The sequence below is a fragment of the Bombus pyrosoma genome, linkage group LG4 (assembly GCF_014825855.1).
Source record: "Bombus pyrosoma isolate SC7728 linkage group LG4, ASM1482585v1, whole genome shotgun sequence".
Classification (NCBI taxonomy): domain Eukaryota; kingdom Metazoa; phylum Arthropoda; class Insecta; order Hymenoptera; family Apidae; genus Bombus; species Bombus pyrosoma.
In genome coordinates, this window is record NC_057773.1 from 3,717,793 (window position 1) to 3,738,433 (window position 20,641).

A 20,641-nucleotide genomic window follows, 5' to 3' on the forward strand; every position below is an offset into this window, starting at 1 on the left:
ATTATTTCGGGTAGAAGGGGAAGGAAGAGGATTGTCGAACATCTGTCACCAAGCGAAGGCTACGTCCGTTTTAGTCCCAAAAACCGCAATACCGTCATGGTACCCGGTTTTATAATTTTTTGAAGAACATCCAATATATTTGCAATCGGAACCGCGTTAATACAGTGGTTTTATTTCTATTCTAACGTTTGTTCATATTTGGTGAGTGATTAAACGATATACCGATTATTCTTGTTTACCAATTGCGTAATGAACAAATAAACCGAAATTGAAGGGCAAGCCCTTCAATTGAAGAGCTGCTTACCTTTGTGACTAACCTTCAAGTTCGAAACGTGCATACATACTTCTTATTTCTCTGAATTAGACTTACAGTGGTTATAAAAAGTATTTGTATGTATCCTTATTTTCCAATGATACATTTATTTATCAGGTTCTACGTTTCATCTTCATAGTACTAAATTAAATATTATTAAATTTTTACAATTATATGAAAGTACTATTAAATGATAAGAAGTTTAACACGTTGACTACCACGCGCATTTTACACGTTTTGTCTTGTATGTCGCATAAATTGGAATATAGTTCTATACCATAACATTGAATTTTTGCAAAATATGATCTAAATTGTTTACAGTGTTGACAATTTTTGTAAGAATCTATCATTTTAATCATTCTAAAAAATTTAGTAAATCGTGAGTCACTAATGACCACTGTGGCAATCAACATGTTAATATACTTGGACCTAATTGATTAGTAAATGCTATAAGAAGAAGAATAATGTGCAGATACGTTTTGTAGCCACTGAACGTGTTTTAATAATACTAATTTGTTATAATATTTATTTTGAATAATATTTCTTTTTGTTTCAATATGTTTTATAAATTTTTACCAATTATGAGAACATAATTAATGAATATAGTGTTAAGTAAAGATAATTACTTTTCTCATGTAATGGTCTATTTGAATAGTTTAATGATACTGCTGTTAAATAAAACATTTAATGTTATTTCCATTATTAATTTTTGTTATTAAAAACAATTTTTATATATGCTTTCTATTGTGAAATATATAAATATAGAAGTATAATAATTCATATAGTTTCTAGCTTAAAGTACAATATGAAAATAATAATATTTATTTATTACTACAATACAGGGAAGATGAGTTCAGGCAGACCAATCAAATGTGTGGTAGTAGGGGATGGAACAGTAGGAAAAACATGTATGTTAATATCATATACAACTGATAGTTTTCCAGGAGAATATGTTCCTACAGTGTAAGTATAATCTTTGTACATACTAAAACATTTTTTGATTATAATATAATACAAGTAACATATATAAGCTGTGTGTGATTAACACTTTGATGGCCACGTTGGTTATATATGACCAGTCATGGTTTCTCATGTGACGCTATGGTGGTCATTGGTGCATCTAACGTTGCACTGTGTTAAAACACTGTGGCATTCCTGAGCAAAACATGTGATTCTGGTGTAACCATAAAAGTGTTAAAAGATATTTATAAAATATATTTGTGCTTTTAAATTTAATATTCATATGAATTTTTGTCATTCACTTTTCTCATGAAGCTGTGAAATGAGATAGTTAATATTAATAAGACAATTTTGAATATCTTTTTATTGTTTACAAGAAATAATTTATTCTACATTATAATTCTTTAAATTCTAAAATCTTTTCAGAACTTGTAAAATATTTCATTTAATATTTAATTTAAAATTTTTTAAACATAAGTTTTATCATTTTTTATAGGTTTGACAATTATTCAGCACCTATGGTTGTGGATGGAATACCTGTTAGTCTAGGGCTTTGGGATACAGCAGGTCAAGAAGATTATGACAGGCTCCGTCCACTTTCATATCCACAGACTGATGTTTTTCTAATTTGTTTCTCAGTAACAAGCCCTTCATCTTTTGAAAATGTTACCAGCAAATGGTATCCAGAGATAAAACATCACTGCCCAGATGCCCCAATGATACTTGTTGGAACTAAAATAGATTTACGAGATGATCGTGAGACACTTACTGCCTTAGCTGAACAAGGACTTAGCGCTATAAAACGTGAACAAGGACAAAAATTGGCAAATAAGGTATAAACATTTATAACAAAGTCAGATACAAGAAAATGAATTACAATAATTTCCTAACTGGTAAATAATTTCAAACATAATCTATAGATTCGTGCAGTGAAATATATGGAATGTTCTGCACTCACACAACGTGGTCTAAAACAAGTGTTTGATGAAGCAGTACGTGCTGTTTTAAGACCTGAACCCCAAAAACGCAGACAGAGAAGATGCATTATGCTATAAACAATAAATAATCAAGATTCAATATAGGTAAAATCACGTATAAACTGACAGACTGAAATTAATTTTCTCAGAAACAAACGGACAAAATATGAATGTTTTGAAAAAAGGAAGGTAGCAAACCATGCATTTTAATAAATTCCTCTGGCAGCTATAGTTTAATGCATCATAAATGGAGTACAATTTGCAGCTTGTGTTTTTTAAAAACAAGCTGTGAAACTAACATAAGACTAGAAACTAAATAAAAAAGTATGACATTACTATAATTTTTAACCAGTACTTAATGTTTAAATACATAAAAATAATTCCAAATTTGCATGTATCCCAGGTAGTGGTTTCAGACATTAATAATTTCATACATCAATGCACTAGTCATGTACTAACGTACTATATCTTATTGTTTGCCATTATTTTTTTCATAAAACAACAATTTTCTATTTTGTAACATAATGATTTAATTCATGTTGAAACGAGACTAATATGTATTGCAACAACAATTTAGAATGTTGGATCTTAACATTTTGGTCATAAAGCTGCCAGATTTCTAAATTTTTATACCTATGATAGTAAAAACATTCATTTAGTATACACATATGATAGATATAACAATCAATATACTAACAATTTTTATAAAATGTAAAATAGCATTATAGAATTATTTAAACAGACAGTGCCATAGCAACGAAGAAAAATCAAATCAATGACAAACATTTTTTATGTCAGTTCTAGACAATATATGTATGTATTTTTTAAATCTCATATTAGAAAACATTAAAAAAGGTGTAAAGGAATTGAAGAATCTCATAATAAGAAATATTTTGTATTTACCTTAAAAATTTTGATAAATATTGTGGTTGTAATATTTCTTTGTACTCTAACAGAAAAATAACAGATTATGCATAAAATACTGCCAATAAATATTCATGTACGTTTTTTTGCAAATCTGATAGCTTTATATGGCACATTTTATTGTCTAGAATTTGAACATTCTTCTCGTAATTACATAATACAAAACACGTCGTAATGTATTATGTGTATATTGATATTTATTTTATTTTGACTATATACTGAGTAATCATACTCTAAAGAGAATTTATTACAAAAACACTTTAAAAGTTTTTACGTCTGAAATTGTATTTCTGTTGTTGCATGTGGCAGATACAATTTTACAGATTGTTGTACTGGTGCAATCTGATTAATGAAAGGCTCTAAATTATTTTTCATAAAAACTGCGGAGTGTATTGTGAAAAGAATAATCAAAATATATATTGAATTACATAAGAAAATGTAATACCAGTAACAAACATATGGTGCAAAGTATGCCTATAATACAGAGAACATAGCACAATTTATTTTAAACAGTAACTATGACATTTTTAATCTTCCATTATTATTTTTATAAAATTCATTTAGATCAATCTTTGCATTTAAAAGGTTAGTAACAGATTTTACAATAATGAGTACATCATAGAACAACTATTGTTTTTCTGCTTTTATATATAAAATTAAAACACATCCATACTTATATTTAATTTATTATTGTGGACTTTTTTGTACTGTAACATAGTTCATTTATACTTTATAATAGTAAAACATATTTTGATAATATTACATGCTCTCTATGAAAGGACTCAATAAAAAAATAGTGTGATGATAATTAACAAATATTCCATCACTTATGAACTTGCTATTTTTTTATATTTGGAAGAAAGCTTAGGATATAGAAAGATAGGACATGCGTGCCATATGCTTTCAAATTTATAAAAGAAATATTGAATATCATACTTAGTTGTACTTTTATTCAATGTGCATTTCGAATGAATTAAAAATATGTCAACATATTTAAAAAGAAAAATATTCCTAGTGTAAGTGGGGGTGAACTAAGAATGAGGCATATTAATGCTTGCTAAGTGTACATACTGTAGCATAGTAGTAACATGCTCTAAATTTCAATCAAATTTTAAAAATACTATAGCTATGTTTGTTTTTTCTGACACATTTCAGTATGTACACAATCTATTATCAAATAAATTAATCATGTGATTGAAGTATAGAGTGTGTCGTAAAATGTTTGCAGTAAGCTTTTTATACTTTGTTATATGTGCTATGATCTTGAATAACACAGTTATTTTTGGTATCTTTTGTTGCAATATTTTATAAATTTATGTTTTAGTTAAGAACATACAACATATTTGTAGTTCCTGTGTAAAACGATTATTTTTTGAATGTTTGAAAAAGCACAATTGAAGATGACGTTATTATTATTACTGTTCTACAACAGATTTAAGCCTAGAAATTTTTTGTTATATACATAACGTACATAAATGATACATTTATTATACGAAATAATCAGATATCAGCAGTGTGTTATATAATAATTGTATGTAAAGTTTGCATTTATTGTAAGTAGTGCATTTATTTTACAGTTATTATTGAAGATAAAGTTTATCACACAAAAATTAATTGAAAATAAGGATAAAACAAAGCACAATTTTTTAAATAGTATTTAAATGATATTTAATTTTTAACATTAATATGAGAATCTATTTGCAGTATTACAATGTAAATAAAAATTTTAATCTTTACTCCAAAATTTACTATTTACACCTGAAATTTTTCTTATATACTACATTTAAATTAATATATATTTGCAATTTACTATAATAAGAATAATTAATCATAACTTTATCTTAAGTGAGAAAAAAAGTTAAATTCAGGCAGCTAATATAAAATGTGCAAGTAAAATGTTTTTTAATATGTATATATGATATTTTTTTTTAGCAAATAGGATCAAAGTTGATAAATATTTGCGTTAATAGCATAACTATGAATCTATACAGGTTGGTAAGATGAATTACACTACTTACAACTTGTGCATTTAATAAAAAGTCGATATTGATTTCTCCCTTTTTTAAAAACAAGAAAGTAACAGTAATGGATGCTACAAACCAAAGTTGAATGTTACTTCTAATGTAACACTTATAATCTTTATTACGTATTATTGCATATAAGTATAGAAAAAATGAATGTATGAACTGTAAAAATATTCTAGTCACCATGAATTTGATTTTATTTATAAATGAGAAGTGTTTTATTAAAATTTGTATTCAATTTACATCTAATTAATAAACATTTTTTATTGAAAGAAGGAAACAATCAAACTGAAATGATAAAGTGGAGGACATGAAAGTATTGATCTAATTTAAGATATTGTCAATTTAAGTAAAGCAGAATAAACCAAACAAGGAGGATAAGAAATCATTAGAATACAAATGTATGTACATGTATTAAGTAAATTTAATCGTCAGTAACTTAGAAACAACATTTATCTATTTTCTTAAAATTCTGTAAAACTGCTAATTTCTGTACTAATAAAACAGCACAAGAGAACATTATATGAATACAAATAATATTTTTTTTATATTCCACTCATAATTAATAATACTAAAAAATTTTTACATAAATTATGTTATTATATTACATAACAGTTAAATTTTTATTAATAGAATAGTGATAGTCATTGTATTTTTATAAATGAACTCTTCTGCTGTTAATACAAAAGTGAAAACAAAGATAAAAATTGAAAAATTAATTTTACCTATCCTATTTTCTTATGAAAAATTAAAATTACAGTTACATATTGAATAATAATCAAAGTGTAATTATATAAATGCATGTTCTACATACCACTGGGAAGCATTTATTTTTATTTATATGTATTTCAAAAAGAACTTCTTAAAATAAAGTACACACACAATGAGAAATAATTAATTTTTAGTCAAGATCCTCATTTTATAGCTTAACTTTTTAAAATATCACATGATTGTATTAAAACATTTGAAGCAAAAATTATCATAGAAGTTAAAGAATTTTTTACAAATGTAATACAATGAATAGACTAATTATATGAATAAATTGAATTATATGTATATGTATGTCTAACTTATATTTTTATTTTAATTATTTTAGTAGAATTTAAAATGCGAAAAACTTTTACACAAAGTAGCTCTTTATCTTCTTTAATGGAAATCTTTAATGGATTTCAAATATATTAAATAAGGATAGAATAAACTAAAGCAAAATTTCAAATATGTTAAATAAGGATATAATAAGCTAAAGCAAAAATTAAATAATTAAATGAAAACTTCTTGTTTTATACCAATATCGTATTACAACTCATTTTTGGTAGGAAGTGTCGTTCTATTTTATCATGGAAATTAATGGATTATTTTTTTAACAAGTTTTTAAAGATAATATATACATAAAAAGCAAATATATATAAATAACTGTGACTTCTCAAACATGTTCAATTAATCTTTTAATACGTATTACATATATCGCTGCAAACATAACCTTTAGTCTTTAAAGTGTATATGTAATTTTAAACAATGTTACACAGGACAATTTGTAATATTATGCGAAGGACAGCATGTACAAATATACAAATATCGTATGCATTAAAAAGTGTATCGAACTTAAATGCTAAACGATGTAATTTATTTCTGAATTGTTCATACCCGCAACAAAATTTGAATTCCATGTTATTTGTAAGATTCAAGAGTAAAGGAAACATTTCAAGAAAAGTAAGATAATTTTAGTACCCTTATATTTGCTAAATATTTAATAATTTTAATGATTGAAGATATAAAGCACTGTAATGATCAAATTTTAAAGTATAAATTTATATATACATAGAGTAAGAGTGAAGATGAAGAATCTGATGAAGATGAAGAATCTGATGAAGATGAAGAGTTTGATATTGATGTTGATGACTATTTAAATACAGATAAATCAAAGGTAATTGTAATTACAGTACCTTCTCTTCGATTGGATGCTATTGCTAAAGCTGGGTTTGGAATATCTCGCAAGTAAGTTAATGTCATTGTTGTTAAAATATTATTTAAATAAATGATGTATCATAAAGAAATGTTGAACATTCCAGATTGTACATATACATAAAATTTTGATATACACAGTTTTGATATAAAACTACTTGTTATTATGAATAATCTTAATCGAAATAAAAAATGTCTTTGTTTAATCTATTTTTCTAAAAATATTTCTTTTTCTTTTTAGTAAACTGGATAAAGATTTTTACAACAGTAACTTACGTGTAAATGGAAAAAAATGCTTTAAAAAAGGAATGATGGTATGATCTTTAATAATAAAATACATTCAAAATATCTAAAAATATTATTATATTAAAATAAAAATACATTTTACATCTTAACTATATAGGTACGTGTTGGAGATGAAATAGATCTCATTCAGAGACAAAGTCCTACAAATCCAAACTTTTTGATAATAAATCGATGTACATTACAAGCAGTTAATGCAAATCCCGAAACAGATGGTATTAAAGTAAAATTAATTCAAAATAAATCTTTATTAGTTGAAAATTATAAAGATAAGTGGGACAATAATGAATAATTGTATGAATAGTAAAATTATATATTATATGTATATAATTCATTTATATATAATTAATATGTACATAATTGATAAGTATGTAATAGGTTTATGTGTAATAGATTTTATGTATACAGAACAAGTAAATTTTTAATAATACAAAAACTAAATTCACAAAGAAATTATTTATTAAAATAGTTCTATATAAAATACAGATCTTGTATCTTACTGAATGTTCATTTTTGCTAGTGTACCTTCTATAATTTTATTACACTGAAAAAGAAATGTACTCTTTGAAATTATATTTTAAAGTATATAAATTTTGTATCAAACTAAAGCAAAATACAATATACTTACGTAAGCTACACAAAGTATTCCATTTGAATATAAGTTATTTAATTCTTTTAATACCTTAGTAATACTAAATGCACATTTAATTTTCTAGAAAAGAATAGTAATACATAAATAAGTAAGATAAACAGCATTGAATTCTCAATAAAATGAAATATAAGATATTTACTTCCAAAACAAATATTGTATCATCATCATTTAAAAATGGTAAAAGTGCAAGTGCTAAATGATCTTGTTGGCACTGAAAACAATACTTTATGATGTTAGTGAAATTTAAGCCATGTACGACTGGACATGAATATAAAAGTTGTAAAGCTTCAATGCATTTTTCAATTTGTTCAGAGGTCGGATTTATATCCATTTTTCTGAAAGGTTCTGAAATTGTTACTTCCCACGCCAATAGATATCCACTGGAATTTACAATAATACTTATATTTCGTATTTGTAGTAAAATTTTTTTTAATTCATTAATCTGCAAATATAACAGGAATATATAAAATATTATTTTTACGTATTCTAAAAATAGTTTACTACGTGTTATTTACCATTAATAATTTAGCTAATTTAGTTAAATTTTTATCCCAGAGAGAATATTCATATATTTCAAAATCTATGCAAAGCTGTGCAATAATAACAAGTGCTTGCGATGAATAACTTTGTGTTTTCCATAAAATTTGTACAAGTTCATATTTAGGACATGTTTCAAATGTATTTATGCTGTAACCTATTCCTAATAATTCTAATTTACTTATATATTTCAAAGATCTCATATAATTTCTGAAATATAAATATTTAAAAATATTACTTGAGATAAAACATAAAATTTTGTAAATTAAAAATATAAAAAGATTAAAAAACAATTACCTGATTGTTTGATAATCGCGTTTAGTTAAATCTTCCAATTTAACAGTATCGACTATAGTTTGTAATACACGAAGAGCTCTATAGCGTGTTTCAGGACTATAGTCTTCATTTTTTTCGCCAAAACTTATATTTATAAGAAAATTTATTGACAATTCGAGGTCTCCATGTTCTAAAATGTAGCATGCTCTGGAAATGTATTATCGATATCTAAATATTTTACATATTACATGTAAAAAGAGAATGTTTTAAATATAGTGATATACCTTAATAAATTATCATCACAATTTAGAGTTGATTCGGAATTTGTTGTTACTGAAAATGTTTCTGTTATACTTTGATTGAATTTTATATATTTAGTATCTGGTTGTAACCACTCCTGTAATAATTCTATCCGTAGTTTAACCACATTGATAGAGAATAACTGACTGAGAGAATTAACAGCAGTATTTATATCAGGTCTATGATTAGTAACACATTGATATCTTTGAGGTATACTTTCATCTGCATATAATTCACGAACTAATTTATTCGGGTTTCCGATTAATGACAAATAATTTTTGTTGTCTAAGCCATGTACACGTAAAACATGTTCCGATGTAAAACGTAAATATTTGAATTTTATTTTCTGAAATAGAGGCAACCACGATTTGATCATTAAAGTAATATATTAATAAAATTATAGAAAGCAAAATAAAAAATATATTTGTATAAAGTACATAAAAAATATACTTCTAGCATTCCTTCTTCAAAAGTTGTAGATTTCTGGGCTGATAGCTGAGCATATTTATAACACTCTTCAACTGCTGCTACTTGATCAGCTCCTAATAATACGATTATTTTATTTTGATTTATCAAGAGATTTTTTCAGTAAGATATGATTTTTGGCATAATGTAATATATAAAATACCTGGTGGTGTATGATTGACAACATAATATAATGCTGCTGTACCATAATACAATGCATCTGGACCAGTCATTCTTTCTATACATTTTTTTATATCATCTAGCAAACTACTATTTTTTGAACAAAGAGACCATTTATCCATTTTGTGTTTATTCTTCCAAGCACACGTTACTTCTCCTTTTATGGCTAAAGTACATACAATATGAGGTTGTAATTTAAGAACAGGAGCAATATCTAACCATTTCTCATATGTCTTTAAATTTAATTCAGGAGCTAAAAATAAATTAATAATAAAATATTAAAATAATTGTGTATGTTTTAGCATTTTATACAATTTAACTATTTATTAAAACATAGTAAATAATATTCAATGAAAGAATTTTACTTATAAGTTTCCATAATTCAACTTTAGGCAGAAAAGGTAATCGCCATTCTGCAATAGGGGGTAAAGAAGTATATCCTGGGTTTAGATGCATCCACTCTTCACATTCTATTTGTGTAGCTAAACTACAAAAGACATATACATACATATATAGTATACCTAGTAGTACTATAGTCTACCCACATTCTTACCCAGTGCGAGTATAATTTTGTAAGAAACAAAAATAATTTCTATGTTCTATATTTTTGTCCTCTATAAGATCCATAAGAATTATAAATACTTCATAATAATAAAAATTTATCTGAAACAGTAAATTTACAGTACTGAATATCAGATTATATTATTATATTATATTTATTTATAATATATTATATATATACTAGAATTATAGCATTGGTGCATATGGTGTCATACAGTACAATTAGATTTGTAACATTAGTACTTTCATACTTGCGATAAAACAGTTGTAACACTGTTCTTTAAGGCAACTTTATCCGTGATATAAGTAGCAATTGTATTGCATTTTTTTCTTAATTCGTTTACTTCATTCTCATTAATATGCAATTCTAAAACCACAATCATAAAGATATTAAAAGTAAATGTATTAAAGTTTAATTTCTTTATAGCCTTTTACCTTTTTTTCCATTGTAATTATTTATATTTAATTTTGGGTTCCATGTTTTTACTACTGTTTGTAAATAAAGTAATAAACAATCTTGAATATCAAACCCAAAATCAAAGCAGAACTCTTGAAACAAAGGAACCATGTCATCATTATAGTTCATAATACGTTGTAATATTTCTCTCTTAATTGTAGCATCACTTGTTAAAAGTTCTGCAAATATTTTTTATAAGTATATTTTTTACATGTGTATACATATGCTCATGTAAAAGAAGAGAATCAAATACGGTAAAAAATGAATTAAAGTAATGAACTGGTTTAGACCTTTATATGAGATTAAATATTTAGATAACTTTTGCGTCCAATAATGCAATATTTTATTATTTTTAAATGTCTGCAGACATATTTGATTTCCTGTCAAGTGAAAATATTCATATCCAAGTATTGTTATTCTCGAATGGCGAGCGTAATCTGGTTGAAATCTGAAAAAAGATACTTTTATATTATTATTGTATCTCTTATACATTTATATTAAAATACTTACGATTTACAAGCAGAAGATATCCATTTACATGCTTCTGAATCAGACAACATAAACAAGCAAGATAAACTAAGCTGAAGATCAAATGACCGACTACATATTATTTTTTTTAATAATATCATTGAAAGATGAAAATATACTGATTTAATTTCTATTAATAAAGTATCACTTATATTTTGTATAATGTAAAAGTCGAAATATAATGTTTTAATAATCTGCAATAAGCAATAATCGTTATGTTCCACTCTTAATTTCTTTATTTTATTGAGCAAGTTCTTCAAAGCTTCTTCTGCATTTGGCTAAAAAATTATATTATTTATTTTATACATTAATATCTCTCCAGAAAATATATTAATATTAATTACCTGATCATAATATTCATCAATTGCATCACTTGATACGTGTTCTATATCTATATCATAAATAAAGTACAAAGTTTCCATTATATATATTCGTACATAAAATTAGGATCATTAATGAATTTTATTTTACCATGTTTTAATTTAGCCATATAATTTCTCTGTATAGAGATTGCATTTTTAAATAGTGGTAATAAAAATTCATCTGTTGCGATAGCTAAATCTTTATATATCGTATACAACTTCCATTGTGATCTTGATAATTCTTCATGCTTTATGTCCACTGAATTTGAACCATATTTAAGATTTTTATTAGAGCACATTTGATATAAATTTGTCCATGTATACAATAGTAACATAGATTGTAATTCATCTAAAAATGTACGTCAAAATTATTAAAATATACGTTAAAATTATTAATATTTAGATAATACACATACCATCTGAACATACACATAATGCAGCAGAACTTAAGCTTTGAACTGTAAGTGCAACGTCTGTATCTCTTGTAATATCTTGCATAATAAATAAACATATTTTATGTATATATTGACATTCATGTATCATTATATTTAATTGTCCTTCTTTGTATCTAAATAGGAATAATTACTTCAACAAAACTTAATATCACATGTTTGTATTTTTCATATAAATAAAATTTATTTACCTAATAAAATAATTTAATATGTTTATATTTTTTGTCTGCTCTAGTAATGTAGATATTGCATCAATTCTTTGTAATTCAAGTAAGTCAGCAACCTTCATAACTTTTTTATAAGAGATAAATAAGTTTTCATCTTTCTCTATGTCCACTGAAATATTATTAAAAAATTGTAATTATAAATACTTAATTGTTGTAATTGTAAAAAGTATAAAATATAGAGAAAGATTATTTCATACTATCGCACAATCCCCTAACATAGTTTTGTAATATTTGCTTTTTTTTATCTTGATATTCTTCAAGTGTAACATTAATCTGAAAATCTTTTTTTAAAAAATACATTGATTTTATTTCATTTATACTATCAATAACGTTATTGCAATGATGTGATTGGATTTTACACGTTTTTGAAAGCTTTTTTAACTGTAATTTTACCCAACCCAACATCTCAATGTGATGTATAAGAGACTCGGGCATGACCTGTATAATAAATATAAAGTTAAATAGTATGCCTGCACTTAAGAAATATAAAGTATCTTTTTAATAAAAATTATAGTATTTCAATGTACCTTTAGCGTTAAACCAGCTCTAACGTAATTAACAATTTGTACACAACAATATACTAAAACGTCATTTTCTAAGGAACTTAATGTCTTGGTTACATTTTCGAAATTCCTGTAAGTTCATTTTTGTTACTAGTTGATTTTGAAGAATTATTTTATGTTCTATGTTTGAAATATCTTACCCCCTAACTAGGTAGTAATTTACACAGGATGAAAATGCTTTTTTTCTTGATAATAAATCATTTTTAGTTATTTGTTCAATATCTGATATCATGCTTTCATGATTTTCTTTTATTATACAGTGTATTAATTTCTAAAAAATATTAAAATAACCATTTAAACTATTTAAATTGAAAAATTTTTTTTGTAAATAATTAGTGGAGCTTACTGACATTATTTATGCCGATGCGTTCATATCCATATTTCTTTAAGATAAGTTTAATTGGAACACAATTATGTTCCATTCTGATTTGAGATATTAAAATATGATCAAAATTATAGCTTGTTTCTGTTAAAGTTACAATAGTTGAAGACCATGGAACTGTAGCTTTTTTCAGTACCTCTAATGTTTGTTGTAATTTAGTCTGTAATTATAAATAAGTATGTGTAAAACTATATTATATTCCCACTTAACATATAAATATCTCTAATTTTATATATATATATATATGTATACCTCTATATCTTGAATTAAATCAATAATAAGAATAACTTTTTTCTCCCATGGAGCTTCTTCGCCTGACCACCAATTTTTAGAATTCCTTAAAGTTTTCTATACAGGTATAATTTTCATCAATATTTAATAAAATTTGATCAACTTTAATCTAAACATACCTGTATATACGAAGAAAGTACATAATCATTTTGCAGAGAATTGTTCAACATGTATTGTTTTAGAAATGTATTTATAAATTCTTGGATTATATTTATATGTATCTTATCCAGTAATATATATGAGACTTCCATAGGATCTCCAATATACGAATTGAGAGATATTGCTAATCTACAATTTTTATATTTTAATAAACTTATCTTTTTTAAATTATTTAAGCTTAAAAAATTATAACATTACCTATAATCAACTTTCAATTTTTGAATATCAGACATAGCTTGTATTAAAAAGACCAATTGTTTTAAATTGGAATCTTTGTTCAAACACTCTTGCTGAAAATATAACGAATGATGACTTTCTTCAAATTTTAATAATTTTATAAACTTTTCTGTAAAATCAATTCCAATCTGGGGCCATTCTGAACGATGAAACTGTTCAAATGATTTAACTTTTTTAATACCCCAGAGCATAATTTCACACATTGCATTAGGAACAAATGACAATAAACTGGGAATAAAGTGTGATAACCATGTCCAAAGAGCAACTAAGGATATCTTCTCAGGAAGAATTGCAAATATATCTTTTACAATTTCTATGGATACATGTTTTATTATATCTGGAAGATGTCTTGTCCAAATCAAAGTAGCTGCTTCCATTTCTCCCTATAATAAAAAAATTTAATCAGTTCATTTGTGCTAGTTTATTTTAATTATTTACCATACTTTACCAAACTCAAATGTGTTTTGTATTCTTCCATCAAATTCGCCCGTGAAAATTTAACCCATTCATTCATAATATCTTCATCATAACATTCTACATTTTTTTGATAGCCCCAAATCATATGAAAAGTTTCTAACTTATGTAGTATATCATTAATCGAAGAAAGATGATTTAAATATTTATTATCTTCCTAAAATCAATAATATAAATATACTTAACATGAAACACAGAAAAATTAATGCAATTATTGTCAGTTAAAAGATGCTTACAGCAGTACTTTCTATTATTCTTGAACGTGCATACAAATTAATTTTTCTCATTTGTTTATATTCAGGTATAAGTGCTTTGCTACAACATTCTACCACATATTGCACATCTTTTATTTTATCAAATATATTAAAAAGCATGTCTAATTGAAAAGGACTAGAAGTATTTTTTGCCCAAGGTCCAAGTTGTGATAGGAGCAATGCAGCTTTTCCACAATAAATGGGATCTGTAGATAAATTAAATTTATATGCAAAAGCTTCAGCTGCATCAAATTGTTTTTTTCTCACTAAACGTTGTAACTGATATTCAGGAAGACTTTTTGATACAGCTTTTACTCTAACTGTATCTATATATTCATTATTAGCAAAATTATTAATTCCTTCCAAATATAAAATTATTTCATCATAAGGATCCATAATTTCAATAAGATATGTTATAGGTGGTACATTTATTTTAAACTTTTCTTGGAAATCTGAATAGAAGAAAGAATTTAATTACAAACAAAAAGTTATGCACACAAATTATACACATAAAATTAATTTTTTATACCTGGATAAGAAAGCACATGTAACATATACGTAGTACAATCATTATCAGATGTTAACACAAGTATTTGGCATATACCATTATCATTATTTTCAATAATTTCAAAATCTAATATAGGCTTAGAATATACTTGTATACCAAGTAGAGTTTGTGGGCATATTATACTTAAAGTATAATCTGTACGTAAACATAACATTGCACTAAAATGATCAAAATCAGTATATTTTGTTAGGAACTGCTATAAATACATAAATAAAGTAATGAAATGATCCATTTTATTAAAATTTTATAAATACTTACATATAGTTTTTTAAAAATTTGACTTTAATATAATTATAATGAAATGTATTAAAATTAATATGCTGTTCACTGGGCCACATAAATAACATATTTGAACATAACATAGCTATTGATACTTCTCTAGTTGTCATACTTGCAGTAGCATATACTACCTATATAATTCATAACATTAAAAATCATAAAAAATATAGAACAAGTTAAATATATTTTTAAAAATATATTTTTATAGTTAAAATATACTTTTACACATTTAAGCATTGAAGTAAAAACATAACTTACCTCATCAGAGGAAAATCCTTTAAATAACTGTTCACATTTAATTTCTTTTGTTATCTCTTTTAGTGCATCATTAATACTAATCTCATTTATAAGAGCCAACTGAATAAGTTTAGGATTAAATTGTAATACTCTGAAATATGAATCTAAATTATAATATAAATTTCATAATAATAAAATTTGATAATTAGTTATATATTTACCTATAAATAGCTCCATTTTTTGTGGCAAGATATATATTAATATATTCATCAGATTTGTTTTGTAAAAACATTGCTATTATTTTATTTTCAGTTTTTGTTATATTTCTATATGTGGAAAGTGAATAATTTTATAAACGACATAATTTCAAAATGTAGCTATATAATATTATATATATGTGTATATATTTAGACTTACTTTGTAAAGATTATTTGTCCTTTATTTAATAAATGAAGACAATATAATGTTCCATTTGATAAAGCAACAAATAAAAATATACCATTATGAGAAATACAATAACATGTTATTAATAATTCAAAACTGACACTTAATAGTATTTTTTCACACGTTTCATTCTCGAATATGGTAATTGACTTATCAATTGCTATACAAACTCTTGAATATTGCACAGATGCTAAGATATTTGGTTCTCTTGATAACTTACAAACATAAAGAAAAGCGTTTTATTTAATTTATCTACCTAACTCAAATACTATTCAAATTTATGCTTTTTATTAAAAATAAATTACAAATATATTAAAAAATTCTTTGTCATATTAACTAACAAATTAAGATTATTAAATTAATAAATAATAAATAAAGAATAACAAAAAAACATTTACAATTATTTGAAAACGTTTATAAAAGTAGTTGCAACCGTTAAATTTAAATTTATTGAAATTTTTTACAATTAAAATAAAGTTGATATTAAATACCTTTCCAGTCGATTGTATTGTTGCAAGAGTAGAAGTTTCATATAATGAACCATTATTTTCTGCTACCGTTCTTACCCCAAAATTTACAGTTTCTTCTTCTGTATCAAATCCCGAAACCACTTTATTCCATAGCGCCATTTTACCCGCGAACATTTATGAAATGTGTTACAACTGCGCAGGGTCACTACATATGTATACCACATGATCACACATACATATATTGTACTGTGCGCAGAATTCATGTCGGATGACATCTGTAGGTGAATGAAGAAATTTATCGGAACCTAGTATATAATCTCAAAATAATAAGAAGAATAAATCTTTGTTCTATCTTTAAATTGTTCAAAAATGGATATTTTAAAAGCAGAAATAATGAAGAAAAGAAAACAGTTGGAGGAGAGCAATGTCTTGGTAAATTTTTACAAACAATATACAGCTTTTTCGGAAACTTTTATTTTATTTCGTTTACTAAACTAAGTTAATATTGCAGCAAAATAACCGGAAATATTTTAGAAGAGGCGAACTAATAGCAAAGGATCAAGAAGTGAAGGAAGTACAAGAAAATAATGATGAAGATGTTAAAATTAATACGACTCAACAACAAGAAGACTCTGTAACTGATGGTAGCTCTGAGCATTTAACATTACCTAGACATGAAGTGATTAGAAGGTTACGTGAAAGAAGTGAACCTATACTACTATTTGGAGAATCAGAAATAGAAGCATTTAAACGATTAAGAAAATGTGAAATTCTTGAGCCTGAAGTGAATAAGGTAAGTATCAAAAATGCTTGAAATCAATAAAATATTTCAATAAAATTTACATATTTCTTATATGTATAATTTATTTTGTATTAAAGGGTTTTAGAAATGATTTTCAAGAAGCTATGGAACAAGTAGATCAAGCATATCTAAATGAAATACTAGCTTCTTCTAAACCTCAAGATCGTGATGGAAAAGGAGATGTACATGTACCAGATGAAGGAGTTACCTATGAAGATTTACAAAAGATGTCTATAAAATTAAACAAGGGTGACAGGGATTTTGACTTAAATGTCATTACACAATTTATACAATTCTTAGTACAAATGTGGGGTAATCAATTAAATAGTAGAAGTACTGCTGAAAAAATGAGTACTAGAGGAAAGATGGCTAGTGCTACTTATGCCCAAACAAGAGAATACTTGAAACCTCTTCTTAGAAAATTAAAAAATAGATCTCTACCAGAGGATATTACGGATAGTTTAACCGATATTGTAAAACATTTACTTGAACGTAATTACATACTGGTAATTATGTCGGCTATTAATAAATTAAATAATTTTAGTATAACACATTTATTACAAATAATTTATTATAGGCAAGTGATGCATACCTACAAATGGCAATTGGGAATTCTCCATGGCCTATTGGAGTAACTATGGTCGGTATTCATGCACGTACCGGAAGAGAAAAGATTTTCTCAAAGAACGTTGCACATGTAATGAACGATGAAACTCAAAGAAAATATATTCAAGCATTAAAAAGGCTAATGACCAAGTGTCAGGAGTATTATCCTACAGATCCATCTCGTTGTGTAGAATATTCAAAAACCTAATATTTTTATACATAATATATATAAATAATTATACGTTATAGAATACTAAAATACTTATACACTATACTATAGCTAAAGGAACTAAAGTTGTATTTAGTAACAAATCGATTCATCTATATGTGAATATTTCCTTACATTATTTTTACTTTTTTTTTTTCTTTGCACCTTCAAATAATAAACATCTTAGAAATATTTGAAATTCGTAAAAATAAAAATATTATATTTTTAAAAAGTATTAATGGAATAATGTAATTCTACCATCACATGTCTTTGATATTTTATACATTTCTTTATATTGAACTTCATTGTGTTATGGACGTTAAGGACGTTAGTTCATTTGCCCTCTTTACTGCAGCTTCAATTGCATTCATCATAGAAGCTCTATAAATATAATTGGTAATGTTATACATTATATTAATATACATAATAATTCCATGCATAGTTTACCTGACTTGCCCACATTCCATAGCATGAATGCCTGCAATAGTTGTACCTCCTGGAGAACATACTTCATCCTTTAACTGACCAGGATGTTTGCCTGTTTCTAACACCATTTTACCAGCTCCAACCAATACTTGAGCTGCAAATTTTGTTGCCATAGGTCTTGGAACGCCCATTTTTACAGCGCCATCTGCTAATGCTTCTATAACAAGATATGCCTGGAAATTTGTTTAAGCTTAATATTTGTCTTTAAAAAATAGGTAAATACATATACAATAGTGGACATATTTACATAAGCAGGACTAGATCCTGAAAGAGCACCTATAGCATTCATAAGAGACTGAGGAACATGTTCAGTTACACCAATATATGACAATAACTCTTCTACCATCATTTCATCTTGATCCGTTGCATTCACAGAACAATATACTAGATATATCATCAAAATATGAAAATATAAGAAGATTACACTCTTATTAATTATATACATAATGCCAAAGTTTTCTTTTACCCGTTATTCCTTCTCCAACCATCATTGGAGTGTTAGGCATACATCTGATTATTCTAGGATGACTAACAATAGATTTGAGTTTCTGGAAATATGAAATCAACTTTATAATTTGTTTCTATGAACATAGTTTCTTTGTAGTGTTGATAATAATGATTTTTACATTAGATAAAGTCTCTAATGTAACTCCTACAAGAACTGAAACAAAAAGTTTATAGTGATGATGTACTGTCATTGTTTCTTTGGTACACTTAAGTGCATCATCAAGCATTTGAGGCTTCATAGCTAAAAATATGATTTCACAATTATCCACTACTTCTCCATTTTTTAAAGTAGCATGAGCACCTAAGTCGTTCCAAAAGCCTAGAGTTTTAGAAGTACGAGCAGAAACCCATACGTTGTTTGGATCTAAAATACCTGTAACAAAAAATTAATGATGTTATTCCAAATTAATCATAATTGACTATTAACATTGTGATCATTATTATTATAACATTTGATTACCTTTACGAATTAAACCAGCACCAATAGCACTGGCCATATTTCCACCACCAATGAAACCCACCTTAGTTGACAAAAAATGGTCATTCATGGTTATTAGTACTTAATAATTAATTTAAATACAAATAATGTACTTATTACTTATAATTAAATATGTGACGTGTATTTTAATTTATGTGACAAGGTATAATATATTTGTACTGTTTTCGAAGTATTCTGGCTGGGACTTCTGACATTTAACTGATGTTATGAGAGATAAATTATAGATTAAATGATACGAGTTTTCTGCCTATTATTTATTAAATACGTTTTATTGAATGTTTGATATTGAACTGCTTTCTTATATATTTTTAAACAAATTTTTTTTTATATTTTTAAGAGCGTAATTAGAAAGAAAATTTGGAAAGACAAAATATGAAATGTCACGAAGTATGAAAGGAACATAGAAAGAGACTGAAAAGAAGTAAACTGATAAAATGTCATTAAGTAACTATTGCGTCACATAAAAATATAATTTTGAAAATGTTGATAGAATTTAAAAAATTTGATTTATCTTTAATACAATTCATACTTGAATTTATGTTCAACTTTATAGCAATTGATGTAACTTTTTTATATAATAGATTTTTTATATAATATTGCATTGGATGATATTTTATAGTTTCTTTGTATCATATATGTAAATTAAGAGATAAGCGAATTATGAATGTTTTATAACAGCTCTCTTTATGTAACATTAGATTATATGATGCTACAT

At 25.5% G+C, this 20,641-nt stretch overlaps 5 protein-coding genes and 1 long non-coding RNA gene across 9 annotated transcripts; 3 read left to right on the forward strand and 3 right to left on the reverse strand.

Annotated features, from left to right (window-relative positions):
• Window positions 1–46: 46 nt before the first annotated feature.
• On the forward strand, window positions 47–4,174 carry LOC122567099 (ras-related C3 botulinum toxin substrate 1). The gene is made up of 4 exons (XM_043725294.1): window positions 47–201; window positions 1,156–1,276; window positions 1,770–2,106; window positions 2,194–4,174. The coding sequence occupies exons 2-4, from the start codon at window positions 1,161–1,163 to the stop codon at window positions 2,326–2,328; spliced, it is 588 nt and encodes a 195-aa protein (XP_043581229.1). The 5' UTR covers window positions 47–201; window positions 1,156–1,160; the 3' UTR covers window positions 2,329–4,174.
• Window positions 1,864–6,459, reverse strand: LOC122567102. Its single transcript, XR_006316699.1, has 3 exons — window positions 6,013–6,459; window positions 2,232–2,322; window positions 1,864–2,005 (listed from the first exon to the last, which is right to left on the reverse strand). It is a non-coding gene; the product is annotated as an uncharacterized LOC122567102 (long non-coding RNA).
• Window positions 5,038–7,893, forward strand: LOC122567098 (mitochondrial transcription rescue factor 1). 2 transcript variants are annotated; one of them, XM_043725293.1, is made up of 5 exons: window positions 5,038–5,599; window positions 6,725–6,908; window positions 7,021–7,193; window positions 7,402–7,474; window positions 7,564–7,893. In XM_043725293.1, coding segments are annotated over exons 1-5 (624 nt in total). In that variant the 5' UTR covers window positions 5,038–5,597; the 3' UTR covers window positions 7,756–7,893. The 2 variants fall into 2 exon arrangements, with proteins under 2 accessions (XP_043581228.1, XP_043581226.1); XM_043725291.1 differs by lacking the exon at window positions 5,038–5,599 and having other exon boundaries at window positions 6,517–6,908.
• On the reverse strand, window positions 7,866–16,992 carry LOC122567089 (kinetochore-associated protein 1). Of its 2 annotated transcripts, none has more exons than XM_043725274.1 (33): window positions 16,840–16,992; window positions 16,322–16,563; window positions 16,126–16,230; window positions 15,926–16,055; window positions 15,647–15,798; window positions 15,350–15,546; window positions 14,803–15,272; window positions 14,541–14,723; window positions 14,054–14,475; window positions 13,816–13,984; window positions 13,658–13,753; window positions 13,374–13,565; window positions 13,164–13,294; window positions 12,988–13,093; window positions 12,658–12,898; window positions 12,425–12,569; window positions 12,198–12,349; window positions 11,891–12,130; window positions 11,764–11,810; window positions 11,402–11,697; window positions 11,182–11,339; window positions 10,870–11,070; window positions 10,686–10,801; window positions 10,427–10,536; window positions 10,239–10,360; window positions 9,857–10,126; window positions 9,679–9,770; window positions 9,213–9,574; window positions 8,950–9,135; window positions 8,631–8,862; window positions 8,255–8,557; window positions 8,092–8,175; window positions 7,866–8,007 (listed from the first exon to the last, which is right to left on the reverse strand). In XM_043725274.1, the coding sequence occupies exons 1-33, from the start codon at window positions 16,990–16,992 to the stop codon at window positions 7,960–7,962; spliced, it is 6,153 nt and encodes a 2,050-aa protein (XP_043581209.1). In that variant the 3' UTR covers window positions 7,866–7,959. The 2 variants fall into 2 exon arrangements, with proteins under 2 accessions (XP_043581209.1, XP_043581210.1); XM_043725275.1 differs by having other exon boundaries at window positions 16,322–16,340; window positions 16,840–16,973.
• A 99-nt stretch (window positions 16,993–17,091) lies between these two features.
• On the forward strand, window positions 17,092–18,472 carry LOC122567093 (pre-mRNA-splicing factor 18). The gene is made up of 4 exons (XM_043725284.1): window positions 17,092–17,250; window positions 17,330–17,611; window positions 17,698–18,126; window positions 18,198–18,472. The coding sequence occupies exons 1-4, from the start codon at window positions 17,188–17,190 to the stop codon at window positions 18,432–18,434; spliced, it is 1,011 nt and encodes a 336-aa protein (XP_043581219.1). The 5' UTR covers window positions 17,092–17,187; the 3' UTR covers window positions 18,435–18,472.
• Window positions 18,473–18,624: 152 nt separating this feature from the next.
• Window positions 18,625–20,607, reverse strand: LOC122567097 (pyrroline-5-carboxylate reductase). Of its 2 annotated transcripts, XM_043725290.1 has the most exons (7): window positions 20,456–20,607; window positions 19,888–19,948; window positions 19,547–19,800; window positions 19,387–19,468; window positions 19,168–19,304; window positions 18,882–19,093; window positions 18,625–18,815 (listed from the first exon to the last, which is right to left on the reverse strand). In XM_043725290.1, exons 2-7 carry the CDS (start codon window positions 19,922–19,924, stop codon window positions 18,737–18,739), a joined length of 801 nt encoding a protein of 266 aa, XP_043581225.1. In that variant the 5' UTR covers window positions 19,925–19,948; window positions 20,456–20,607; the 3' UTR covers window positions 18,625–18,736. The 2 variants fall into 2 exon arrangements, with proteins under 2 accessions (XP_043581225.1, XP_043581224.1); XM_043725289.1 differs by lacking the exon at window positions 20,456–20,607 and having other exon boundaries at window positions 19,888–20,378.
• Window positions 20,608–20,641: the final 34 nt, after the last annotated feature.